At 42.8% G+C, this 27,817-nt stretch overlaps 2 protein-coding genes across 2 annotated transcripts in view; both read left to right on the top strand.

Annotated features, from left to right (window-relative positions):
- The first annotated feature begins 200 nt into the window (after positions 1-200).
- On the top strand, positions 201-5,237 carry timmdc1 (translocase of inner mitochondrial membrane domain containing 1). The gene is made up of 8 exons (XM_085449306.1): positions 201-385; positions 1,693-2,045; positions 2,292-2,457; positions 2,664-2,752; positions 3,000-3,067; positions 3,311-3,389; positions 4,481-4,591; positions 4,675-5,237. Exons 2-8 carry the CDS (start codon positions 1,714-1,716, stop codon positions 4,823-4,825), a joined length of 996 nt encoding a protein of 331 aa, XP_085305432.1. The 5' UTR covers positions 201-385; positions 1,693-1,713; the 3' UTR covers positions 4,826-5,237.
- Positions 5,238-8,674: 3,437 nt separating this feature from the next.
- The window catches only part of LOC146681548 (ATP-binding cassette sub-family C member 4-like), a 30,485-nt gene continuing 11,342 nt past the window's right edge, over positions 8,675-27,817 (top strand). The window contains exons 1-15 of the mRNA XM_085447506.1: positions 8,675-8,789; positions 10,112-10,222; positions 10,613-10,733; positions 10,987-11,211; positions 11,322-11,411; positions 13,796-13,959; positions 15,671-15,796; positions 16,586-16,835; positions 16,948-17,055; positions 17,170-17,259; positions 22,173-22,364; positions 22,937-23,031; positions 23,265-23,351; positions 24,077-24,173; positions 26,495-26,713. Of these exons, the coding sequence (XP_085303632.1) occupies positions 8,716-8,789; positions 10,112-10,222; positions 10,613-10,733; positions 10,987-11,211; positions 11,322-11,411; positions 13,796-13,959; positions 15,671-15,796; positions 16,586-16,835; positions 16,948-17,055; positions 17,170-17,259; positions 22,173-22,364; positions 22,937-23,031; positions 23,265-23,351; positions 24,077-24,173; positions 26,495-26,713 (2,049 nt within the window). The 5' untranslated portion in view covers positions 8,675-8,715. The remainder of the gene's footprint in view (positions 8,790-10,111; positions 10,223-10,612; positions 10,734-10,986; positions 11,212-11,321; positions 11,412-13,795; positions 13,960-15,670; positions 15,797-16,585; positions 16,836-16,947; positions 17,056-17,169; positions 17,260-22,172; positions 22,365-22,936; positions 23,032-23,264; positions 23,352-24,076; positions 24,174-26,494; positions 26,714-27,817) is intronic.

The raw sequence follows: 27,817 nt of genomic DNA, 5'->3' as shown, positions 1-27,817 counted from the left end.
TTTTGTCTTTGTTTTTGTCTCTTGCTGTACATGTATGTATGTGTATATATAATATTCACGTGTGCCCGCTGTATTTAGTTAAGGTTTTACCCCTTAACTAAATAACTATATAATAATAACCCATCATAAACTTAAACCACCCGGTTGTGTCAGCAACGGTAACAGCAACTGTGTTAGTCCTCCAGCGATAGGCGGCGCTATTTTCAAGTCTTTCAGCTGTAAGTCTTGGCCGGGGTGAAAGGTTTGGACGCCGGTGGACTATGTGGGAACTATAGTAAAGCGCTCTTCTGAAGGGCATTATGAAAAACAAATATCTGTATTTTCGTACATTAATCGGAACGGCACGTCTTTGTAAAAACAAGCGGTTCATTTCAGAGGGATTCAAGTAAGTTGTTTTGCACCTGCTGTGATGTGTCAGAGGCTAACAGCATGCTAACCATACGAGGGGTTGTTGCACACCAGTGTTTGAACAAACGAGGAGCATAAAACCGACCGCAATGAAAACCGGTGTCGCGTTTTGGGAGCTGTTACGTAAAACTGTGCTGTTTGTCATAAATAACGTGCTGCTGCTGTGTTAGCCTGAGCAACAGCACATGCACAGTTTGACCTGACAGGAGCACTGTATGAAGAGACAGCGTTATGTGGCATCACTTATCCACCAGCACACTGGCTTTAAAAAAAATATATTAATTGTTATTAATAAAATCTCGCCAGAAATAATCCAAATAGTCCTCAGTATAAGGTTCTGCATAAACAAACACCCATTTCAGATGAACACAGCCTAAATGCTATTAAAAATATTCTGCCTTGTTGGGTTAAAACAACACAATCAAATCAATCACCAAAGCCATTTTTCTCCCTACTGAGGGGATACAACAGCTAGAACTGTGTTGGACCCACTTTGCCTTTAAAACTACCTCAATTCTTTGTGACATTGACTCACAAAGGTGCTGGAAACAACTTTGGTCCATATTGACACAACAGAGGAATCTACCTTTCTAATCCCAGTAGATCAGCAGTTTCTAAAACACTCACACCACCCTTTCCTCCCCATTATGATGCTGAGTTCGAACTTCAGCAGGTCAGGATCCACATGCCTGAATGCACTGAGTTGCTGCCATCAGAGTTTGTGTCATTGAGTGGCCACTCCATAGTCTTACAGCAGGAGTGAAAATACAGGGTTAGGTTCATTCAAATTGTTTAGATAAACAAAATTGTAAAATAGTATTGTTTCCTCTCAAATACAGCTTGATTGTTTCGCGCCTTGGTGCAAACAGACTCAGACTCATAATCTTATTTCTTCTACTGTGGATGGTTCAATAAATGTGAATATTTCCTTATATATTTACTGTTTGTGCTCTGGTTAAAAAAATCTCAGGCAGAATAAGGTCACTGTGACCTTTTATTTTTACCTTTGACCCCGGAGCAGTTGACACATCCTGATTAGCAGATCTGAGGTTTTGTGCTCTGAGAGATCAATAGTGTGTTTTACAGTTGGGGGAGGAAAAAAGTCCTATTTTCCCAGTTTCTGTTGATAGGACTGTAGAATTCAACAGCTGCTTAGTCAAACAGCCTGTGCAGCACTGCCAGGCCTCCATTCGCCTCGAGGCTCTTGGTTTTGAGGATGGAGCTTGAGCTGAGGCGGCGAGTGTGGCGTCTCAGCCCGTGACCATGTGTTTCTCCCTGTTGCAGCACATCAGCAGCTGAAGCGTGATGCATCCAGAGCCACGCAGGACAAGCGTTGCCCTGCAGAGACGACTGGCAGATTCAGCCCCTCAGGGCACGCTGAGCACCGGCCAACTGCAGGGCTTCATCCAGCATGCCAGGCCTCCTTTCTTCTGCTTTCTGCTCCCCAGGGTTCACGCAGCTGATGTGGCTGCTGCCCAGCCTGCACAGATGCCCTCTTCCTCCTCCTCATCATCCTCTTCCTTCACCAGTACTGCTCCTGTAGCTATCCCTTCGTCCAGCAGCCTCCCGAAAAACATCGGGAAGCCAGAATTCCCGAGCACGGGATGGGAGCGCATCAAAGATCTCTTTGACAGAGAGTTAGTTTTATTGTTACATTGTTTCACTTGTTTGTGTCTTGGTGTTTTTGAAAAGGTCTTTGTGTATATGTAGACACTGTGGTGTCGAATTCATCGTGAATCATGTAGTTGATGAGTTAAGATTATTTAACTAAACTTGCAGCATCCTTTAGTTTTCAATGGCTTTTTGCTCTAATGGCTTCTAATGTAACAAGTTCACTCATTACTGGCTTTAAACTTACAAGGAAAATTCTCGTCCCTGTTTAGTGTGACTCAGAAATACCCAGAGGAGATCACCAATGTTGTAAACAGCAGTGCTCTCGGTGCACTTGCAGGCTTTGTCTATGGGGGCTTGCCAGCAGCTCGCCACGCCAGGGAGAGATATATCCAAGTCAGCCAGGCAGAATTATACACTAATCGTGTGGACGCAGTGGTAAGTGAAATCTGTGCCTTTAAAACCATATCTGCTGTGGTTTTGGGTGCAAATGTTCCATGAATGATGTCTGTGTTCAGCTTTAATATTGTGATGTCATAGTTTCTTATTTAATTGAATTATTATTTATGGGGTCTGAAGTGGAGCATTGAGAATAATGCTGCAAATAAAAGTAAAAGTCTGTCTGTGCCTTTTCTGTCTGTCAGCGCTCAGCACACAATGCAGCTATCCGGGGGTTTATAAGATATGGATGGAGATGGAGCTGGAGAGTGGCTGTGATAGTTACCTTGTTCAGGTAAACAAAAACAAAAAACAGGTGGAGCATGTGAGGAAAGTGTGTGTAGTGTTACTTTTACAAGGGGTCAAATCAGCTTGTGGATCTGGAGTATTAATAACAGGAGAATGCACAGAATGCTGAATGTCACATAAACAATGTGCAGATGTTTATTGGATGCGAGTGCTTTAACATTGCTAGCATACCTCGGTCAGTTTGTTTTGGCCTCACTGACTCAACATCGTGTGTGTTTCCTCTCCCTGTGTAGTTCTGTGAGCACGGGACTCTCCGTGTACCAAGACAAAGACGCAGTCAGCCAGTATGTTGCAGCTGGAGGTGAGTCACGTGATCTGATCAGGGTGCCTGCAGGTTGTAGTTCCAACTGTGATTGTTTTCAGTTATTTCTATAATAAATGCCCACTAAAATAGGACCGTATGTGATGATATTAAAATGTGACACGTCTGTTCAGTTACACCCAGAATCTATGTTTAATTATTGCTTGACAATAAAAGTGTTCTTTCAACATGTCCAGTACAAATTCCTGCACATTGAAATGATGAAACTCTGTATGTGAGCAGCTGTGACTGTAGGCCTTTTCAGACTGAACCTGGGCCTGAGAGGGCTGGTAGCGGGCTCGGTGATCGGAGCAGTGCTGGGGTAAGGCTGGCTTCTGCTTCTACAAGAATTCTTTGACTTCCAGTCCCAACAGTGCATGTTAAACTTTTTTTCCATCTGATGTAATAGAACATGCTCAGTCCTCAGTACTGAGCTGACTTCTATTATCAGATGCTGTGTATTTACTTTTTGACATGCATGCATGCCTTCTCGTGTATGTGTGTGTGTATTTACATTCATGCCTGTGTGCTCGAAGTCAGTGAGCACTCTGGCAGCCAGCTGCGCCCCTCCCAGCAACCCTCTGTCACCCAGCTGAACCTCCCCCCTCCTCCTCCCCACTCCCTTCCAAATCTGCTCGTGGTGCCAGAGGGACTCGTGTACCACAGAGGACAGTGTTTTGGGTACTGAACCAAGGAGACGGGCCAAGGCAGCAGCTGCCCTTCTCCTTTTATACCATCGGTGTTATTCCAGCCTCTTGTGTCCTTCTACCGTGGTCTGATGTAGACTTGGAGGTGCTTCATCCTCTGTCTCATCTTCACAGCCTGGCCCACTTTAGCCTCGCTCGTCCTTTCAGCTGAGCGCACACAGCTAAATGCAGATTGTATAACTGCAAATTGAGTGTGTTGCCTTTGATGGTGTAACAGAGGAGGGTCTAGTTTGGATCATCCCTGTGGTCAACTCCATAATGGCTTAGCCATACTTCCAGTTGGCCCTCCACTAGCACTGCTCCCTCCTCCTCTTCCTCTCACTGTCTGCTTCAGTGGCCAGCCACCTGGAGCATTTGATGTGGGCAAATGGCTCCAGCCACGGCTACGCCAGGTGTAGCTGGGGCAGAAGGGGCGGCATGAAAGCAGGCAGCTAATTGCAAAGCACATCACGCTCCAGATCTTTAACCATTATGGTTTCCTTATTCATGTCGTAGAGGTGTGAGTGGAAAGTGCGGAGGGTTTGGAGAAGCTGGGCCGCAGCAGCTGTAGAAACTGTTTAAGGAAGTTATTACAGGGTCGATGCTTCCATTGAACTGGCATCTGATATGTTTTATGTTATACAACATAGACTATCTGATGAACTGATCTGTGTAAAAGTGTAAAGGTGTGCATCACAGTTAGTTATACACACTGACTTCTACACAGGATTCCGGTTGGTGCTCTGGTCATTGCCTTGCAGTCCCTGACTGGAGAGACGATCCGAGAGAGGCGCAGGAGAGAGCGCAGGGAACTGTATGAGCACAAGCTTGCAGAATGGTAAGATCTATCAGAAATAAATACAAAGTGTCATTTTATCCTGATGCTTCTTGGTTAATCAGAGCTGGTGTTTTCAATAAAAGGACAGCCCGTTTGCAGTTGACGGATGAGCTGATTTCCAACTTGAATGTGAGCTCTCAGGTGGAGGAAACCAATAAGGACATGCAGAGGATCCAGGAACTGCTCAGTCTACCACAGAATGAGGATGTAGTCAAAGACTCAAGTGGACAGTGAGCATGGCTGCCTTCACTGTCTGCTATCTGTTGGAATCTGGAAAATACAAACGTTCTCTTACTGAATGGAAACCGATTCAGATGAATTCATGATGCTGTTGTACAAGAAAAGTAGGTCCAACGAAGAGCTCACCTAAATGTGACATGGGATACAGGAAAAGGATTTTAAGACTTTCAAATATTCAGTATCTGATTTGTGCCACTTAGTCCACATTGGTGTTGTAAAGGTTAAGGTGGACTTGATGTGATGCTTCTGTGTACTTTTAATACTGAAGTTGACTGACACAGTATGTCCCGTGGTTGAAATCACAAAGTCAGCATTGTTGGTCGTACAACTTATTAAAACCACATGAAAGAAAGAAAGAAACAGACTCCTCTCCAAACCAATAAATATCAATTCATGCTACAAAACACTTCATTCTCTCTGTGTGTAATCTGTAGTTTGCTTTTGACCATGCCTTATGGGCTTTTCAGCAACTAGGTCAACCAAAGCCTCGGCCCCTGGTGTAAAAAAGATGTGACACAGCAACAGCTGGGGCTCAGGATGCAGCAGTGACTGCTGACGTGCACATGGACAGCCAATAGAAGCAGTCTGTGATGTGGAGAGCTCAGAGAGCTTCAGGTAAACGCTTCAAACGAGAAACTAGTTAATAGATTTCTCTTCTTTTTTTTTTAACCATTTAGGTTGGAGTAACAATGCAAGTCTGACTTTTCCAGACTTAATTTACTGCTGGAATGAAAGTGTTAGCATCATATTTGTTCAAATTAAAAACCTTATTGGATTCAAATATAAAATTATCCCAAATAACCACAATGAAGCTGCAGCTCCTTTACATTTATACGTTTATACTGCATCTGAGGGATGGATCGACAAGTGAATACATGCTGTATTCACCCACTTCCTCCCATGGATCCTCCCATCAGCTTCTTAATTCTTCTGAGAGAGTAACATGACTTCTGAAAATGAAAAAATGAATGATTGCTGAGTAATTTGTTGATAGAATGACAGCAAGTGAAGTATGTTTCATAAATGGGCTCTGAGCGCCCTCTGCTGATGGCTTTGCATGAGTGAGTACAGAATACAACAGAGATGTGTCTTCAGTAACTGCGGTATTTCAAAGTTAAAAAACTGCTCCACAGCTGAAACATTGCAACAAACGCATGCATACTGCAACGCAGGGGACTTTCTTCTGGCCTGTGAAATGCTCGGACACCAAAGCGTTGTCAGTATTTGTTAATGGGTTGTGTCCACCGTGTGTCCACATGGAAAAGAACTGAGCTGAACTATCTAAGATGTGCAGGAATGACACTAAAGACTGTTTCTTAGTTAGCACAAGGGCCAAAAGTGGATTTGCAAATTTCTGTGAGAGTTGGTGACACGATCACTCATGTTGTGTGCGATGGGAATCCAAAAAACAAAATAAATAAAACATGAAAAGACACTTGATGAATATTTGGAGAATATTAGATGTGGGGGTAGGAGTTTATCTTATGAGGCTGCATGAAGGAGGTGTCTTTGGTAGGTGGCACCATGAATGCCTCAACGTATACCAGAAGCTAACGAGATGACCGAGTCGCCAGAATCCTCCAGAAAAGAGATGATGACAAAGCAAAACATGTTGGCAAAACTCACGAGTGTTTCTAATACAGGCAAAAGAAAAACTATCACCTGGAGAGGTGTGTTGCCTGACTTGAAACAAGTGAAACACCTTTGGGGCATCTTTTAGAGACAAAAGTAAAGAAGGCAAAGCATCCCTTTGGAAACCAAGAAGGACCAGGCCATTAAAAACAACAGCAGACAAAGGAAGCTTTTAAAAAATACAAATGTATATTTCGTCTTCTGTACCTCTGCAGCTGTTAGATATGATATGAATCAGTTTATAGAACATTATCTGACACTGCAGTGTAAACCTGATGATCTTTGCATAGAGAGAAAGTGTTTTGAATGCCTACAAGCCCAAAACAAGCTTTTTAAATGTGCACAGTGATTTGTGTGTAACCTTTGAGGGCTCACAGTTGCATGTATCTTGACCACACGTAGAACCATTTATCAAATCTGTGCATCCAAACCTGAAGAAATACTGCTCGTTTCTGCACAACGCCTTAAGTTCGGCTTCACAAATCGGATCATTTTCTCTTTGAAGAAGCTTCCTGTGCACACGCATGTCTAAACCGACGTGTAACCGCCCCCTCGCTCTCTTACAAACCATAAATGCGCACGAATGGCCTGGCACGCACAAATCACGTCGCATGCCGACGTGGGGTTTTGGCACAACTTTGACCCAGCCAGCCTCACACAAAACCACAAAACTAAGCTGCATTCAAGTCACAGTAAAAAAAGGAACATCTGGCTTCCGCTGTTTCGTCTCCAGGGTTTATCTAACCGGGCAGAGCAGAAACGAACTGAGCATTGACTGACTTTTCCCAGCAGATGAACATCCAGCATGTAGCGGCAGCTTATTTAAAGAATAAAATAATATCTGTGTTTTCTAGTGGAGAGATGAACCCATCTGTTTATTAGAAAAAAATACAATAGAAATCCAGATGTCTCCGTTTTCCACTGGGCCTTGAACGTAGCTTAGATTTTTGGATTTGTGAGAAGCAGCCGCCTGACAGTCGTCTCAGAACCTCTCCCGGGCATGTGACGCAATCTGTAGGTATCAACGATTCTTGTGCATACGTTTAAGGTTTTGTAAGCGACCAGCAGGGACGTTACGTGCGCTCACAGGAACCTTTGTCAAAGAGAAAATGATGAACTTAAAAAGTTGTGCGCAAATGATCGCAATGTGTTCAGGTGCATGTCTGTGTGTGGACTGGAGCGCTCATTTGTTAACCCTCAAAAGTTACACACAAATCACGGTGTACACTTAGTTCAGGTTTGTGGATCATATCACATACATTTGTAACACTTTTGGCAAAGTTGTCTCCGTGTCTTTGAGCTAAAATTGGATATTGTTATAAGGTATTTAATTCTTGGCTCTGATTTAAAGAGAAACTAAATCCTGACTCTCATTTTTACTAAATGAGATCTGACAGTGCTGTGTCATCACAACAGAGGTTATGGCTTCAGTTTAGCTGTCTAAGTGAGAGATGGGTCTTTACTTGGTTAGAGCAGCTGTCTCTGTGCATTGCTGGTGTCTCATCAAGATGCAAAACTTAAGTAACATAGTGCTTTGGTATAGGGACAGAATCTCTGTAGTCTGCTAAACTCAGCAGCCCTGATGTGACGTCCTATTGTATAATGCCACTATGCATCCCGGTGAGACTCTCTGCACTATTTGCATGGACATTTTGGCATAAAATGGACAGATGGAGTGAAAACAGTGAAGTTTGATGTCATTTGGACGAAGTTGTCTTTTGAACTTTGAAGACGGCCCAGACTCCAGGTGCTCGCGCTGTCCTCACACACCAGCTACTGCACGTGGGGATCAGGAAACACACGTGAAAACCGGGGCACTCGATATTGCACTTTCATAACTGTATCTGACTATAGGCGTTGCTTAAATGGTGCGTTAAAGTGCAACTCGTTCAGATTTGTTTTGTAACGTGAAATTGTCACTGAAAATGCCGACTTAAACACTTGTCCGTGACATTAAATGACAGTTATTTTATTTCAAACATGTACGCGGTTATTTCCATAGATTTTTTTTTTCCATTGGAGGTTCAGAAAGCTCACTAGGCTCATTTCTACTTTATAGTTAAACACTCCGCCTCTTGTTGTGCATTTACACCTGGGAACAGGTGGAGACAGTTTAGTGAAACACAGAACAGCTTCAGCAGTCTTGGCTTTACATGATGCAAGCCAACTATACATTTAGTGATTGAAGTCGTCCCTGAGTGAACACGGTGTACAGATGGGTACAGACAGCAGCCTCAGAGCACCCATCTAATATGGAGACTACAAAGGCAGACAGCAGGCGCAATCCTTTGGCCACTGCCAGCTTTTTTTCAAGGGTCTTTTTGTGGTAAGTGCATTAATGAAGATATTGGATTCCTCAGCATGTTGTTAGTATATCAGTCAAAAGAAAGAAGAAAGTTTCTGCAAATTATTCCGCACTGAGTGACAGCACTTAAAGCGTTCCGTCTGAAATGGGAATAAAGTATATCATAGAGATGAATCGGAGCGAAGAGGGAATTTTTATTTTTATTTTTGTGTACTCAGTAACGACTAGAAGACTCGGGTAACAAGTAACTGAGAAATCAAATAGGTTAGAACTTAAAGGGCTTGCGGATCTTTTGATCTTTTTAAAGTGGGCTTTTAAAAAAGGCCCGTTATATCTACAGGGAGAGTGTAAGTCAATCGTTCTATAAATGTCAAATGTAAACTGTCCATATTCCATAGGTGACTGAATATAGGCTTCCCCTTCGCATAGGGGCTTGTACATATTGTACATAACAAATATGTGTCAGTTACTTAAAGAACATCACGCGATATATCCCCTACGGGCATTCCGATGTACGTCTTGGTCTAGTCCCAATGTGCAAACTGATGCTCTCACAAAGTCTGAGGCTCTCAAGTATTTTTGAAAAGCTTTCATGCAAATAGAAGTTAAAACACGTTCTTTATTGCACATCTAGTTTAATCAGCCGTTTCTTTTTATTGGAGAAAACTGATGAGACTATTGCAATGAGCTCACTAAGTGACTTCAGTGAACTCTGTAAGGCTTTACAGAGAAACAAACCAGGGCCCTCTCTCGTTTCACAGACGACATTTAACATGTTTAGCAGTCACAGCAAGTATTCCTATTTGCTCGGAAGATGAAGGCGAGGCCAGAGCAGCTGTTTGCTATCTGCAACTTCACCACTAGCTGCCCTAAGTCGTACACACTGCTTTTTTAAAGGTTTATATATAGACTATATAGAAGTGGGTGTAGTCATTCGTTTCTCTGGACTGCAGTGTGAAGTCAGCGTATGCAGATTGATTCATTCCCACAGCCAGCCTCAAAGAGCTGTCTTTTTCTTTCAGCACCAGTTGCTTTCCTGTGCTTATTAGTTATTCATACACTGATCATCATCACTTGCTTGTTAATTCAAGAAGCTGGATACCTGTGAATTTACATTGTAATTTTAAATGTTCTTCCGGGACTGTGGCCGATATTTGATGTGTGAACAGCATTAGCTTTAAGAGATCCTCCAAGTCCATCACTAGAAACACTGTTTCTCCAAATAACTCATTAAGCACAAATAGTTCAGACATTCACAGTCAGCTTAGATATGTCTTTTCTAAACCACAGTGATTTGTATTTTTCTCTGCCAGATGGAAATGGTTTGTTTTTTTCTGTTTCAGTTGGTTAAACCCCCTGTTACAGCTTGGCCAAAAACACAGGCTCGAGAAAGGTGACATGTACAGTGTCCTTCCGGAGGATCGGTCTGAAACCCTGGGAGAGGAGCTGCAGAGGTACTTCAGCAAAAGGCTAATGTGACAAAACCAGAAGTGGTGCTGGTTAAGAAACATGTCTGTTTGTTTCAAGTTAATGTTTTATTTTTTTATAGTGTGGATTGCCATTCTGTCAACCTGCCACTGCTTGTAATATCAAGTGCTTTCGAGGGTCTGATAATTGTGTTACTGACCTGCTGCTAATTAACCTAATTAGCCTCAAAGTCCTCCAGTTGTTTCTTTTTAGTGCCACTTACCTTTGCAGCCTTCTCTTGCCCTGTCCCAACTTTGTGAGATATGTTGCTGCCATCAAATTTCAATGCAAATAATTTTCATAAAATAGTAAAGCACCTCTGTTGGAAATGTGTTTATAAATCCTGGGCTCAACTAATAAATTCATTTGATTTGCAGATGTTGGAACGAGGAAGTAAAAAAGGCTTCAAAGGAACTATGGAAGCCGCAGCTCTCCAGGGTTCTTATAAAGTGCTATGGAAAGTCCTATGCATTAGCCGGCCTGTTTGAATTTTTTCTGGTATGTTGTGAATATTTACAATTGGCACCAGTGTTAAAACAATCATTCATGCACAGGTCGTATTTGAGATTTTGTGCGGTTTTCTGGCCATATTATTTCAGATGAGCTAAAATAAAAAGGAATACTGTAGTTTTACTGTATTATTGTATTACTAGCAGATATTTGAACCAATTTACCACATCCAGTACTAGTAATGGATAGAGTGAAGCTTGTTTGCATATTCCATTATGTATTTATTGTCTTTGTCGTAAAGGAGGCAATCAAAGTGATCCAGCCACTTCTTCTGGGAAAAATAATCCTTTTCTTTGAGAATTATCACCCAGATGATCAGAGGAGTCTTTGCATGGCGTATGTTTACGCTGCTGCGATGTCCATCTCCACGTTTGGACTGACTATCCTCCAACATCTCTACTACTATCATGTCCAAAGAACAGGCATGAGGATTAGAGTGGCTATGTGTCACATGATCTACAGGAAGGTCAGTGAAGATTCAGAAAATTTGCACAAGAGATGCAAATTTTTGAGCTCACAACTCTCAGAATAATTTTGTAAATTTTTCAAGCTGTTAAGTAAAAATGTTCTCATCAGGCTCTTGGTCTCAGCACTGAATCCATCGGACGAACAACCACCGGTCAAATAGTGAACCTACTTTCAAATGATGTTAATCATTTTGATGAGGTAAGGCAACAGATGACCTAAATTTGTAAGGGTCAAGAACCAACTCGAAACTACATTTGGAGAATTGTAACCGAGACAACAGAAGGACAGAGGGTTAACCTGGATGTACCCTTTGAAACCTTTTTTCATTAGGTATTTGAGTAGATGGGTATTTGTGGTAAATACAGGGTTTTTTTTAGATATTATTTAAAAGTTACTACACTAACTTGCCACAGGAGAATGATAAAGATGAAAAATCTGAACTCTTGACCCTCTGCTTGATGTTATACACTCAACAAAAATATAAACGCAACACCTTTGTTACTGCTCCCATTCCCCATGGGATGGACGTAGAGACCTAAAATTCATTCCAGATACACAATATAACCATCCCTCCCAAACAGTGGTCACAAATCAGTCCAAATGTGTGGTAGTGGGCACATCTGCTATATTGAGATAATCCATCCCACCTCACAGGTGTGCCACATCAGGATGCTGATCTGACATCATGAGTAGTGCACAGGTGTACCTCAGACTGCCCACAACAAAAGGCCACCCTGGAATGTGCAGTTTTTTGCGCTATTGGGGGTCTGGGGACCCAGAACCGGTCAGTATCTGGTGTGACCACCATTTGCCTCATGCAGTGCAACACATCGTCGCATGGAGTCTATCAGATTGTCAATTGTGGCCTGTGAAATGTTGGGCCACTCCACTTCAATGGCTGTGCGAGGTTGTTGGATATTCGTGGGAACTGGTACACGCTGTCGTATACGCCGGTCAAGCACATCCCGAACATGCTCAATGGGTGACATGTCCGGTGAGTATGCTGGCCATGCAAGAACTGGGACATTCTCAGCTGCCATCTGCCCTGAACAATGTGAACCATGATTCATCCGTGAAGCGCACACCTCTCCAACGTGCCAGACGCCATCGAATGTGAGCATTTGCCCACACAAGTCTGTTACGGCGACGAGCTGGAGTCAGGTCAAGACCCCGATGAGGACGACGGGCATGCAGTCAAGCGTCCCTGAGACGGTTTCTGACAGTTTGTGCAGAAATTGTTTGGTTGTGCAAACCAATTGTTCCAGCAGCTGTCTGGGTGGCTGGTCTCAGACGATCTTGGAGGTGAACCTGCTGGATGTGGAGGTCCTGGGCTGGTGTGGTTACACGAGGTCTGGCCGGTTGGATGTTCTGCCATATTCTCTGAAACGCCTGTGGAGACGGCTTATGGTTGAGAAATGAACATTCAATGCACGGGCGACAGATCTGGTTGACATTCCTGCTGTCAGCATGCCAATTGCACGCTCCCTCATTGCTTGTGGCATCTGTGGCATTTTGCTGTGAGACAAAACTGCACATTCCAGGGTGGCCTTTTGTTGTGGGCAGTCTGAGGTACACCTGTGCACTACTCATGATGTCAGATCAGCATCCTGATGTGGCACACCTGTGAGGTGGGATGGATTATCTCAATATAGCAGATGTGCCCACTACCACACATTTGGACTGATTTGTGACTACTGTTTGGGAAGGATGGTTATATTGTGTATCTGGAATGAATTTTAGGTCTCTACGTCCATCCCATGGGGAATGGGAGCAGTAACAAAGGTGTTGCGTTTATATTTTTGTTGAGTGTATATAGGGCAGGGAAGAGGTCTGGAAGTGTCAATATAAAGCAAATCAATACAAAGTTGTCCAGAGAGATCACATTTATTGTATGACGAAACATTTCTGTCCACTTCCAGGATTACAGCACACCATCTATAGAGCATAAGGTCTGGCGAGTCCCTGTTCAGACGGTGTCATCACAAGATGACTGATTTTGAGCTAATACAAGACCTCACAATAACTTCTAATCAATGAGATTGACTGAGAGCAAACCTTCAACTGATAGCTAGCTATGTCATAAGGATGTATATAGGCAATTTTTGTATGGGTAGGACAATTAAGTTTACTTTTGTCTAATTCACAGGAAGTTGTTTTCAAAAATATTAGGCAGGCATCTGAATAAAACATCTGTACTTCCACAAATGAAACATGCTCATCCACCCTGGTTAACTGCAGTCAGGCATTAAAAGCAAGTCTCTGCGGCTATTTTGTTAATGCCACAAAGGAATCATTTTTGGGATAGCTTAAAGCCTGACACGACTGATTAACATGTGAGGGTGATTGCAGTCACACGAGAATCACAAGCATCTTAAAGCTGTTCTATCGGCATGTAGTTACCCAACACTTTATTGAGTATTCCTAAAATTTGTTGACCATTAGCACATTTCTCCAAATCTTGGGCATCTATGTTTGCTTACATTACAGGCTCCTTATGGTGACTGACAGTTTTATCCAAGTTGTGACCGCCACTTCCAAATGTCACACACTTTTCAAAATGTCATTTATAATGACCTCTACAGATTACACTCAGACTGCACTACTTGTGGGCGGGACCTCTGCAAGCAATGGTGATCATCGTTTTCCTTTGGTATGAGATCGGCCCCTCGTGCCTGGCAGGTGTGGCAACAATTGCAGTTATGATGCCGATACAGACCTGGTTTGGAAAACTCTTCGGCATCTTCAGGTAAAGGATAACTGGAGAAGTACATGGATCTTTCAATCTATAGACCTCTCAACGTCCAGCAAGAAACAAGACCCGACTGCAGGACTCATAGGCAAATTGGGCAAATGTAAAACACACCTTTTTATTAAAGTAGAAGCCCGATGTTCACAAGCTCCAAAATATCCACACACAAAAAAGACTAATCCAGGAAATTCCAAAACCCGAACTGAGACATCCAAAGGTGGTTAAACAGGCAGACTGCCAGACTTCTTCTTGGATTTTAGACACAAAGGTGCATTGCTGCCCTCCTCTGGTACTTCGTAAACCAAGGAGGTCAAACTCATTTTACCTTGAGGGCCACATACAACTTACTTTGATCTTAAGCAGGCTGGACGAGTGGCGCTGTGATTTTTCTTTTCTAAAGAAATGTTGCTGTAGTAAATGAAAGACATGTTCGCACAAATTCAATTGTAAGAAATGTTTGAAATTACACAAAATGTTCTGGTAGCTCATTGCCCAGACTCTCCTGTAATTATAAAGCAGGAAGTGTTTGTTAATACACAGAAAACCTTCTGTTTCTCTTGTTTTCTTACTGTGGGCACATTATTTTACCGAACTTCTGCAGAGTTCTTCCCAACTCGGTTTCAATTATAGAAAGATTGGCACAGTCAAAAAAAGTCCTCCACTGACATCTCAACTCTCAACAAATTTCCCAAAATACTCTCTGTGTAACTTTTTTTTTTTTTTGGCTTTTAGCCTTTTGTGCTGTATCCATTTTGAGTTTTTAACCTCAGCATGCTAAGTGCACAGCTGATCATCACACCACTGTGACAAAAACTACTTTTTTTTGAGTTGTTGCATTTCATGAAGAATGTAGATTTATATGATCTCTCTAAAGAGTATGAGCTCTATTACCTGATCGAAGTGTGTTTAAGGTTCTGTATAATCAGTCTGTATCAGTAATGACCTTCATCGTAGCCTTAAGGATTGTCCTATGTTAATTTTTTTCTTTGGGTCAGATGAGTAAGTGATGGATGGAGGGAATTTTACTGCAGTCATAGAAATCCTAAACCTTGTTGCTTTGGCATTAGACACATTTGATGCATACAAACCCACACATAAACTCCTCTGTAGGACTCCCATTTTTAACTTTAGTGTATTTTATGTCCACCTAGATAACTAGGGAATGTTAAAGCTGATACTGAAGCCATGCAAATATTTTGCAAGACCGGAGCTAATGTAGAAATCAGACAGGAAACACCAGGGAAACAAGACACAGCTGAAACTAATCAGATGATTACAAAAGAAAGTAAAACTAAATACAAGACCCAAGAAACAAATGACAACCAAAATAAAACAGGGAATGAATAACCGAAACACTCAATATGACAAACTAAAAACAAGGAGAGGAAATAAGGGAACAAGAGCCAACAAGAATGAATCAAAGAAAATCAAACGATGAAGAACAACCCAACCAACAGAAATAGAAACTTGAACTAAAAAGATTCGAACTAAGAACTAAATGTTCCCTATGAATCTAAAAACATTTTAAAACAAGTTCCAAACTCTGAAACCCGAGTCCAAACCCAGGACCATGACAGGGCCTGTTTAACAATGTTCAATGACTGTGTCTATTTTCTCATGCACTAATATGTTATTTATAATGTATCATTAGGAAAACTAGCGGCCTCAATGACATGTTGTGGAGTTTTTTGTTGTTGTTTTTTGGCAGGAGCAAAACAGCAGTCCTTACTGACAGCAGAATCCGTATCATGAATGAAGTGGTGTCTGGCATAAGGATAATCAAGATGTATGTCTGGGAGAAATGGTTCTCAGCCCTGGTGACTGAAGTTAGAAAGTAAGGATGAGAATCACAGACAAACTGGTAATGTTTTGACACGAATCATTTTCTGAACCAGCAGAATACTACTGCATATATTATCCTTTTTTGGTACCCCTCTCCATCATCAACTGATTTAGCCCTCAGCTCTGACAGGCTCACGGGGTATTGTCGTCAAAACACAGGGAGGACGACAATACCAAGTTTGTGAATGAACTCCAGAATGAGGCGACATAGGATTTTCAAATTCAGACCAATGATGCACCTACTAGAAATCTCAGATAAGTTCAAATCCCGCTGACCTTAACCCCAAGGTCAGAGGTTAACTTTTCTGAAAATCACTTAGGATTTCCACGTTTTTCACATAGGTGCAAATGCTACAACTCTTACATAAATCCTCCTTTTGCAACATGTTTACATTTTATGTTTGCTTGTCTTTTCTTCAATTTGTGAAAAAGTTTATATTACTACTTTTTTTTTCTGGGGTGTTCTTAATTGGTACTGTTGTCCTCCTGCTGAAACTCATATCAAGAGTGATCCCTAAACTCAGTTTGGATCCTGCTGTATTGGATAACCAAGAGTACTTAGACAGAACTTATGCAGGCACAGGGAGAACATGGGAATTCACAAAAAGCTACACTCTGACTTTTCTTTCCTTTTTCCTTCATAACTTAAAAATTAAATATATAATTACTGTCATAGACATATCAAAGTGAAACCGATGTTGCTCAACATCCTGCCAAATTTAAACTTAAAACTTTGCTTCAACTATGTAATCCATCTACATATGTTCTCTTATGTTTGTAGGAAAGAAATCAGTCGGATATTAAAGAGCTCCTACCTACGAGGACTCAACATGGCTTCCTTCTTTGCCAGCAGCAAGCTCATAATCTTTGTTACCTTCACGGTCTACACTCTTTTGGGGAACACCATGACTGCCAGCCAGGTGTTTGTCACCATGTCCCTGTATGGTACAATTAAGGTCACCCTGACCCTGTTCTTTCCTCTGGCCATTGAGAAGTTGTCAGAGACTGTAGTGAGCATTCGCAGGATTAAGGTAATTAATTTCTGTCATAAACTGTAGGAAAAGTTGGCAATCCAGTAGTCATGTCCAAGATAGTCAAACAATTTCCAAAGCTGGTGTAAAACCATGTTTATCATTTTCCCAGAATTTTCTCCTACTGGAAGAGATTGAGAGAAAAAACATTATGTTGCCTTTGGCGGAAAAGGGGGGAAACTCTATTGAGATCGAGAAACTGACCTGCTACTGGGATAAGGTAAATAGTGTAATATATTTCGTAGCGGTGTAACATATTGTTGTAGAACAATGACTGTTCCTGCAAACTTTATAGTTTGATGTAGTACTTACTGCCATTTTTGTCTTTGTTTAGAGTTTGGATGCACCATCTCTTCAGAATGTTTCCATCACAGCAAAGTCACATCAACTTCTGACTGTAATCGGACCAGTGGGGGCCGGAAAGGTCAGTAAACTTGTGTAATCTATTTTAGCATCCACCCTAAGATTATAGGAGTCTTTAACCTAACGGTTTATTACCGGATTCTTATACGCTGCTCAAAAAATAACCACTTTAATAACATATCAGATCTCAATGGGGAAAAAAATCATCATTACTGATGTGCACTGAGTAATATGTTAGGTGGTGCAACCTGGCAACATTGGATGAACTGAAACATAATGTCCCACAGGTGTTCTATTGATTTAGGTCAGGTGAGTGTGGGGGCCAGTCAGTGGTATTAGTTCCTTCATCCTTCAAGAACTGCCTGCATACTCTCACCACATGAGGTTGGACATTGCTGTGCACCAGGAAGAATCCAGGACCCACAAGCATATGGTCTGATAAAGTTCAAGGACTTTATTACAATATCTATTGAAAGTCAGGGTGCCGTTGCCTAGCCTGTAGAGGTTTGTGCATCCCTCTATCAATATGCCAGTGACTCACCACCAACCCAGTCATGCTGAATGATGTTACACAACATACGTTTTTCCACGACTTCTCCAGACCCTTTCAGTTCTGTCACATGTGCATGGGTTAAGCTTGCTTTCATCTTTGAAAAGCACAGGGCGCAAGTGGAGGACCTACCAATTCTGGTATTCTATGGCAAAGGTTAGTTGGGTTCCATGGTGCTGGGTGGTGAGCACAGGGCTTACCAGAGGGCACTGGGCTCTCTGGCGCCATTATTGTCATTTTTATAGGGTTTTGGCAGTGATCATCCAGTTTCCTTTTGTAAAACGGAGCAGATCCCAGTCCTGATGATGGGTTAAGGGCCTTCAACAGCCTTGTCCAGGTCTCCTAGAACATTTTCTTGTCTCCTGGAATTTCATTTACCGTTTTACCATGTGGGAGATGGACTACCTGTGCAATCTCTGTAGGGTCCAGGTATCGACTAACAACCCCCTCTGCTATTTGACTGATCACATCAATATCCCAAAAGTTTAACTGACTAGTTGACAGACTAGTTACACAATATGGGATCAACAAGAAACGAATTTTGGAATATCAACAAATTAAATCCATAGTAAAAAAGAAATTTAATCCCAGTGAAGCTGAATTACAAACACCACCAACTGTGGTACAATTTTTTAGTCTAAAACCCCCCAAATCATTGTCTAAAATATACAGAACACTTTCTAAAATAGATGAATCAATATCCCTTCCTATTGCAAAATGGGAACCAGATTTATCAATCAACTTAGACCCAAACCTTTGGTCTCAGATATCCTTAAAAACCTTTCAATGGATCAGAAATCCCAGTTTGCAATTAATACAATACAAAATATTACACAGAGTGCACTATACTGGTCATAGGATGTTCAAGATGGGCTATACGCCTTCCAACAACTGCTCACACTGCACAGCAAATACAACGGACAATTACATCCACGCTCTTTGGTTCTGTCCACCAGTTCAGAAATTTTGGCGTGAGATATGTGTAGACTTATCAAAGTGTCTGAAATGTAACATTCCAGCCTCCCCTTTAATATGCTTGCTGGGCAACTTGGATGAGGTCACTGCAGAAATAAACACAGCCCACGTTGTTTTTACGGCCCTATGCATTGCCAAGAAAATGGTCCTCATTAACTGGAAAAATAAAAATAATCTTAATTCTAACCAATATAAAAACCATCTAATAGATCACATTAGTCTTGATACAACCTCTGCCATCACATTTGATCAATCCCTTTGGGCTCCTTTGATCGGCTTCATCACCTAGTGGGGGTGGGGGGTCATGGTTTGGTCCTGCCTTCGCTATTGTAGTTGATATGGGGGTAGGGACGGCCTTAGGGTGTCTGGGGAGTCCCTAGGGATGTTTCCCTGGAGGGCCTAACCTGGGGGATGTGACCATGACCTGGTTAGGAGCTCTGGGGCTCTTGGATGGTGTTTTCCTTGTGGCTGCGTACAGCGGAGATGGGAGAGGGTCTGTGCTGGCGGACGTTGGTTACTGGCCTGGTAGCCTGGCTGCCCCTGGGAGGGTCCGGGACGGGCGTGGAGGCTTGGGGGTCTGGGGGTGCTCCGCCCCCCGGTCTGGGGTGCTGGCCGGGCCTTGGGGGCTTGGGTCCTGGCTGTTGTGTCGCCGGAGCAGTGGGCGGGTGGGTGCAGGGGGGCTCGGCCCCAGTGCAGGGGACCTCTGGTGCATCGGCCCAACTAGGGGGCTCTTTAACTGGTGGGGAGGTTGTTATATCTTTGCAGGTGGTCTCCTCACTACAGGAGCTCACTCTGCAGGGGGGGGGGGGAGAGATTTAGGAGAGGTGGAGAATGAACTCAACCTGGGTATCTATTGTCTTGTGTAGTTTGGGAGATGATTGGATGATGGGGTGGGTGCAGTTTTCTCTGGGGTGGAGTCAGGAGGGCTGCCCCAGACTCTGTGGGGCTGGGCGGTGCTGCTGCTGCGGGCCCCGGTCCGGATGGGCCTGGGCCCCCTTGCCCTGGTGGGTTCCAGAGTGTGGGGGTGCCTACTGGGGTCAGCGGGGGAGCTGGCCCCAGGGAGGGGCCACTTGCCCCTCCCTTTCTTCCCTCCCCATCCTCAGCTGCCTCCCTATTCCCGCTCTACCACACCCACCCACACACGCAGGGCTTGGGGTGCAGGTATGTCACCAGGGTGCAGGGGAGGCACTCCCTCTCTGTCCCCTTCTGGCCGCCTGTACCTCAATTTTATTCTGCAACCTAGACATCCACATTACTCACACTCTCACATAACACATACATATAGGGCCTTGGGGGTGGGCACGTTTTACAGCATCCAGAGGATGGTTGGTGTATTCCAACCCACCTCGGGCGCTGATGCCCTACCCTCAATTTTAAATGTATTTAGACACTAAGGGTTTTCGGGAGGAGCCGTGCTGCTCTCTGAGAGGAAGCTAGTACCATGCTCTCCTGAGATTTAAATGCACTTTAGAACAGCACACAGCAACACTACATATGAGCGGGCGTAGGGAGGTTTGAGGTCTTCACTCACCCCGGTTCTGTTGGCCGTCAGGGCTGGGGGGCTGGGGGGCTGGGAGGAGGTGCTGGCCGTCAGACTGGGGTCTGGGATGCGGGGCCTCCCTGCTACTGCAGATAAGGAGGTGGTCCGCTTGCCTCCACCCCAGAGAGAAGGGTTACATCTCCTGGGTCTAGGTGCGGCTTGCCCCTCTGAGGGCGGGGGTACCTGGACCTGGGATATGGAGTATGTTTGGGGAGTGCGACTGTCTGTGTAGTGTCTATTTGTGTCTGTCTGCACGTTAGGTAAGTGCCGAGTATTTGGTTGTGCATATGGGGTGGGAATGCACGTTTGTGTCCGCGTGCGCCTGTTCGTCTGTGTCTATATGTCAGGTTGGGTCTTAGACTCAACCTCTCTGGGTAGATCTCAGGCCCTCTAAAGTACAGAGGCCTATCTCCCCTCACCACACTCCCTGCCGGTGGCTGATGCCCTCAGACCTTGGTGTGTTGGTGGTCCTTGTCGTCTGGGGCTGGGCACTCATGTATGTACCGGCTCACTCCTGGTGGCCGATTGGTGGGACCTGGCGCCTGTGGCCCGGCTGGGCCCCTTCCGGGGGGTGGGATGCCCTCAGGCCTCTGGCCTCTGGGCCTGAAGCTCGGTCCTCTCTGGCACAGCTGGCTGCCGGCAGAGCCCGCGGGCACGCCACTGCAACCCCCTCTGGCCTCTGCTCCGTAGCTGCTGGATGACCTCTCGTTTGGGGCTCTACTCAGCTCTTCCCAGGAGGGTGGCACGGTTCCCCCCCTTTTGGTGGTTCTCCTCGGGTCCTTGTACTCTGGGGCCTCTGGATATCTGGGGCCTGGATCTCCTCCATACCTGCTTCATACCCTGGTGGACGGGGCTATGGCTCCCCACACTCCCTAGCAGATCGTTACATGGAGAAACCTTTGGAATACAAGCATGCTGATCCACACAGGTATGCACACAGGTGTACACATGGGTATTCACAGACATGGACTACACCTTTCTTGGCTGCTGCCTCAAAGCACATTGTGTGCTGTCTATCTTGCGTGCTGCACAATATCATTTAATATTTAGTATCTACTGTTATCTACAGCTAGCTAGTTTATTGTGATGGTGCTGTTTTTATTATGTTGCTCTTTTTTTGTTTGCTTTCTCTTCTGTTTTTTTTTTCTTCATACAGGTGATCCAGGTGTTTTGTTTGTTTTTCTTTCTTTCTTCCCCCCTTTCTCACCGTCTCTTCTCCCCTTTGGTTTTCTTTCTCTCCCTCTCTTTCTTTCATTCTTTCTCCCTGTCCTATCCCCCAGTCATGTCTGTCCCGTTTATAGCAACCGAAAATAAAATAAATTCATATGGACCAATATGGCAAGGCCATGATGATCCACTTGGTAAAATAAATCCGCTTGGCATCTTTCTTGGCCTTAAAACAACAATTCTGATGGCTAAAGATCCAAACGGGACACGAAAAAAAAAAAGTTTAACTGACTCGACTTTATTTAAAAAACATCCTTTAATTCTTTCTTTTAACAGTGTGCTTGATTTCATTTGTAAAAGAGTGGAGGTTTTTTCCTTTTTTTTCTGTTTTGTTTTTTTCTGTTACTGCATAGAGTCCTATGAAATATGTGGCCCATGATTCAGTACCTTGTACATTCACATTTAGCAAAAGTAGCTAAAGATCAGCTAAATCTGATCTGTATGACTTTATCAGTCATTATTCAGTTTATTCAGGTTTAGAGGCATATGTTTATACACAGCTCTTTTATGGTTCTGCCAAGGTGTTTGAGTTGTGTTGAGGTCCAGAATTTGTCTGGGCCATTGCACCATAGCAACTTGGAAACAAAGTGCTAAACCATTGCAGTATTTGTCACTGACAAAAAAAAAAAAAAAAAAATGCAATTTACCCAGCTTACATGCATGACATCCATGTTTTCCTCAGTCATCCCTGCTAAGTGCAATCCTGGGAGAGCTTCCTCGTGATACAGGCACACTGAAGGTCAAAGGTCAGCTAACCTACGCATCCCAGCAACCATGGGTGTTCCCTGGAACCATTCGCAGCAACATCCTTTTTGGGAGAGAACTTAACCCAAAGAAATATGAGCAGGTCCTTAGAGCCTGTGCTCTGAAGAAGGTGAGCTAATGTGTTCTATCAAAACGGAATATTGTGTTCATGACAATGTAGAAATACTACTTGAAAAACTATGACTGAAAAGCTTCTAAAGCCTGAACTACTACTGTGGATTTCATGGACCCGGACTTTACAGAGAAGCAGATGCATGTCCACAACTCAGGCTTCTTCTAGTCATGATTCTGGGTTTTGTACCCAGCGTTTTTCAGCTTTGGAATCTCAGTCTTCAGTTTGATATTTTCTGTATGACCTTGTTGTAACCTATGTTGTAATTTTCTGTTGAATATTATGTTTGCTTGGGTTGTGTTTTCATTCTGATTTTATGTTTTGTATTCATAGTTTCTTTGTTAGTTATTCTCAGGTTTTTCCTTTCCTCTTATGTTTTTAATGCCTAGTCTGCGTTTCAATCATTAATACTTGTCCTGGAATCTCTATCTGTGCTTATAGTACAGGATAGCCTATTTTGCTAATATTCTGAAGAACAAAACCAAACTGCCAATATTTATCAAATGACTAAAATGTTCCCCTATTTTTGGCATTCACATTTATTTTTGTTACACGTACATTTTGTGCAGGACCTGGAGATGTTCCCAGATGGAGACCTAACACTGATTGGAGACAGAGGAGCCACACTCAGTGGTGGACAGAAAGCTCGTGTAAACCTGGCGAGGTACGACAACAGTCACAGCAGTTATGTCATTGTTATGCACAGGAGAGAAATCCATTTTTAGTATAATCCTCAACAGATTTGAATTCCTTCTCTGAGTTATTAGGCAGCCTAAAATAGAGGCAGCAATAACCTATATGTTCGGGCAATTTTTTTAAACCTCCAGGTATGCACACTACTGTTGCTATAGTTGTTCTACTTCACATGCCATAATCAAAGCCCTTGTTTTTTTACAGGGCTGTGTATGAGGATGCAGACATCTACCTCCTGGATGACCCTTTAAGTGCTGTGGATGCAGAAGTTGGAAAACATCTTTTCGACAAGTAATGACTGCTCACAATTATCTGTGTCCCAAAGAGATACCCATATGTATTCATACACATGAAGTATAGTATATTCTACATGCTACATATCTCTGTTTTATAGAAACGAAGGGAATTATTAATTGTAAGGTTAGATTTGAGTTTTCAATTCAACACCGGTCATTTCATGGCACTTTATACTGTAAAGTAAAGACCCAACAATACTATCACTGATAAACTTAGAAGTGGGATTATTATGCTCACATCGAGCCATGATTTTTATTTTAGTTGCACTGCATGATTGGCAGTTCCAAATAAGCATTATTTAACTGTTACCAGTCCTTTTAAAGCCTCTCAGTTGACACAGAGATAAGGAGAAAAAGCCATAAAGATTTCTTTAAGTACATACTGCTGAGGTAATGCACACAGATCCTTTTCTGCTCTATCACAGCCACAGACTTTTTGCTTTTTTCCCCCTGTAGAAATATATTTTCTGCCACACATCCTGTTTGACCTTTTAAATGTTCTCTTACTCAAATTTTACACAAGTCAGCTATAAATGTGTCATAGTTCCAATATTGTAATCACTTTAAACAAACGCAAACAATGAATCTGGATCTTGAGGACTGAGCTCGCATTACACAGCTGCGTTGTGTCGTGCAGTATGGACCTATGAGATTTTTAAAAGGAGAAAAGTTCCACTTCTTATTTATGAAATGTGTACACCTGTCTGTGCTTATGATCAGGTGTATCTGTGGCTTGCTGAAGAACAAGTGTCGTATCCTGGTCACACATCAGCTGCAACATCTGAGGGAAGTTGACCAGATCCTGGTCCTGAAGGAGGTTTGTACTCCTGCAAAAGAAAATTGCTTGAAGGAAGCCTGCCTCCTGCTTCTTAACCATGCCATTGCAATAAATAAAGCATTCCCACAGCAGAATCCTGCCTAGTCGGTCAGACTTGGCCTGACATGGTGACAATAACCTGATCAGCTGCGACATTAAAACCACAAAAAAGGTTCTCACCCATTCAGTAATGAACCTGGGCTGTTTATGTCACAGTATGGCTGCCGACGGACAGCCGACTGTGAGGAGTGAGGACGTGGAAGTGCAGACATGCAAAGAGACAAAACTTGAGCATAACAAAAATGAGCTGTTTATTAAGGCTGGCAAAATGGTACAAAACAAAAGGCAAAGACGAAAGTAAACAATAACCTAAACTGGGTGAACTAAGATTAAAACATGACCTCACAAACCTTGAACATTTAGACCTGGCATGGATTCCTAGAAAAACCTGGAAACATGACATGAACATAGCAGACGACCACCCACTGGAGGTGATCAGGGGAAGTGGAAACACATAGGGACACAGCTGACACAAATTAACATGTCACAGGGGAAGAGCAAAACTAAACACGAAGAACATGGGACACCAGACCTCTTCAAAATAAAATGGGAAACATAACGAGACACAGACGTGACAACACAAGCTTGACAACATAAGAAACGCAGATATGAAACACATGAGGGGTGAGGGAGACTTAAAAACAGGGGTGAAGACGCAAGGGGAATCTAATAAACAGTGAACTGTAACGGCAACCTATGCACAATAGAATTGAACTTAGAGAACCTAATAAACTTAAACATAAACATACTCAAAACATTGGGCCAGAAGACCCAGAATCATGACAGTTTAGTGGTTTCATGCACCTGGACATTATCGGTCCTGTGGGTTGCCTGCTGGGGCTTTGGCTTTTTAAAAGAATGTTTGGGGCTGGTTTAGCTGTAAACTGGGGAGCTCTTGTCCATTAGATGTATTTGCACTTGTTGAGAACCTGTTGTTTAGATGGTGATATGTGTATATAGGACCACGAATGTCAGGATCCAAGGTTTCTCAGAAGAGCTGTCTTACACTGTAAGGACATAACTGCTACTCATCTGTCTGTGGTTTTATTAATGCTGTCGCTTGTGTCAGTGTTAGTCATAATCCTATATATGTATATATGTATAAATGGTGACATTTCAACCATTTCTAAAATTGAAACAAATACGAAGCATTTTGACCACAGGTAAAAGTATTTTACAAATCTGTGCATCCACACCTAAATGCATTGTGATCACTTATGCACAACTTTTTAAGTTCAATTTAAGAAATCTGATCATCTTCTCTTTCAAAAATCTTTCTGTGCATACACATAACATCACTTTAATTTTCACTCACAACACCATGGTTGTACAGGACTGTGGACCATCCTCTGAAGTGGGTATATGCTAATCCATTTAATGTGAAATAAAACTTTGATGTTAATCTTACTATTCTCTGAAAACAGCAACATTATTGTTAGCTTAATTGCTAATCCTGGACATTTCTGCTCTCAGCTGACATCAAGTCAGACAAACCTTGGCAATGGAACAGTGGACAGTGGAAGCACAGATGTCCCAGTTTTCTGCTGGGACTTGAACACAGCTTAGATTTGTGGATCTGTGTGAAACTACCTGGGTCTCAAAACCCTATGTGGACATGCGATGTGACCTGTATGTAATGAATGATTCGTGCATGTGCACTTAAGGTTTTGTAAGTGAGGCAAAGGGTTATGTGTATTTTTAGATATTTGTGTGCACAGGAAGATTTTTTGAAAGAACATAATAAAATTTCTGAACTTGAAGTTGTGCGTAAACAAGCAGCATTTATTTAGGTTTGGATGTACAGATTTATAAAATGGTTTTCCGTGTGGTTAAGATGTTTTGTATTTGTGTTTGGAGCACACATTTGGAGTTCCAAAGTTTCATTGACCATACAGACCCACCCTTAAGATTGACCTCAGTACTCATTCTTCTCGGGTTTTATGAGTTTGATTTCTTTGTTTGGAGAAGTTTCAGTAAACACTTTCCTACACTGAAGCCTTTGACGCCTTTGACTTCTACCTGTTCCCGTGTTTCAAAGGGAGATGAGGATTGTATGCACTGGGTTTTAGGGGGTTATAGAGTCCCAGATTCCAGATTCACTTGGTTAAGTGCAAAGGTTTGTCTTGGGGTACCCCTGTAGGGTAGAGCCTACAGGGGTTACAAACAGTGAACAACCCCCTTTCCCCCCATTGGACTATCCATATACCAAAAGAACAGCAGCCTAGATGTCCAGTAACTGATTTCCTTTGTTGCATCTTTAGGGTCAAATCATGGTCCAGGGAAGCTACAGTGAGCTGCAGTCCTCTGACCTCGATATGGTGTCCCTGCTGAGACGTGATGAGGAGCAGGAGCAATTGTCTCCATTTGCTGACCCAGAAAAACTGTCTTTACAAAGTCGGTGGACAAATGATTCTCACAGTTCACACTGTTTCCTCAACTGCCCCCTTCCACCAGAAAGCACCTACACTGAGCATCTTCCTGTATGTATATTTACTAAAGAGATTGAACATTGCTATTTTTACAAAATAGTGTTGTTTTACCTTCAGTTTTTTAAAAATGTAATTAATTTTCATAGACCCCCATGCATTGTCCTTTCTCTTTTTCTTTAAAGTTTCTATATGGTACCATGGTATATAAACAAGTCCATTTATTACTTCTTCTAATATGTGACATTTGTAGATATTATCTGATAGCCATTTGGCTAGAAAAGATATGCTAACTTCAGGTAGCTATTGGAGAAGTTCACTTACTCTAAGTCAGGGGTGCCAAATCCCAGTCCTCGAGAGTTACTGTCCTGCAGCTTTTAGATGCATCCCTACTCTAACACAGCTGAATCAAACGGTTTGATTACCTCTTCAGCATGCCATCAAGTTTGGCAAAGGCCTGATAACAAGCCATTCATTTGATTCATTTGATTTGAACAAGGATGCATCTAAAAGCTACAGGACGGTAGCTCTCGAGGACTGGGATTGGGCACCCCTGCTCTAAGTAATTAGTTAATGTGTTAATAAATGGTAAATGGCCTGTATTTGCATAGTGCTTTACTTAGTCCCTAAGGACCCAAAAAGTGCTTTACACGACATTCAGTCATTCACCATTCACACACACATTCATACACAGATTCACACACTGCTGATGGCAAGCTACATTGTAGCCACAGCTGCCATGGAGCGCACTGACAGAGGCGAGGCTGCCGGACACTGGCGCCACCGGGCCCTCTGACCACCACCAGTAGGCAACGGGTGAAGTGAAGGGGTGAAGTAATAAAATCATGAAAATGTATGAAAATTAAAACAACACAGAAAATTTAACCCCAAATCAACTATCTCAAATCCTCAACCTCTTAAAAAGTAAAAAAAGATGAGTGAAGAAGAAACACTTAGCGCATCATGGCACCCTAGACCTATTGCAGTGTAACTAAAAGAGGCTTGAGGGTCACCTGATCCAGCTCTTACTAATGCTTTATAAAAAGTCTAATCTTAAAAGTAGTGATGGTGTCTGTCTCCTGAATCCATACTAGAAGCTGGCTGTACAGAGAGGGGCCTGAAAGCTGAAGGCTCTGCCTTCCAAATATTGTAGCAACA

The sequence above is a fragment of the Copadichromis virginalis genome, linkage group LG23, assembly GCF_057382275.1.
Source record: "Copadichromis virginalis isolate Kocher_CV1m ecotype Utaka linkage group LG23, C_Virginalis_male_GT1.1, whole genome shotgun sequence".
In the NCBI taxonomy this organism is placed as follows: Eukaryota; Metazoa; Chordata; class Actinopteri; order Cichliformes; family Cichlidae; genus Copadichromis; species Copadichromis virginalis.
The sequence above is the reverse complement of the archived record's forward strand: the minus strand, read 5'-3'. Positions and strand labels throughout refer to the sequence as shown.

What these genes read in the sequence shown, in the direction of transcription:
- timmdc1 (XM_085449306.1), top strand. Translation starts at nt 1,714, where the DNA reads ATGCATCCAGAGCCACGCAGGACAAGCGTTGCCCTGCAGAGACGACTG. An exon ending in AAAGATCTCTTTGACAGAGA is followed by an intron (nt 2,046 to 2,291) that starts GTTAGTTTTATT and finishes GTCCCTGTTTAG; the next exon opens with TGTGACTCAGAAATACCCAG. An exon ending in CCAGTATGTTGCAGCTGGAG is followed by an intron (nt 3,068 to 3,310) that starts GTGAGTCACGTG and finishes GTATGTGAGCAG; the next exon opens with CTGTGACTGTAGGCCTTTTC.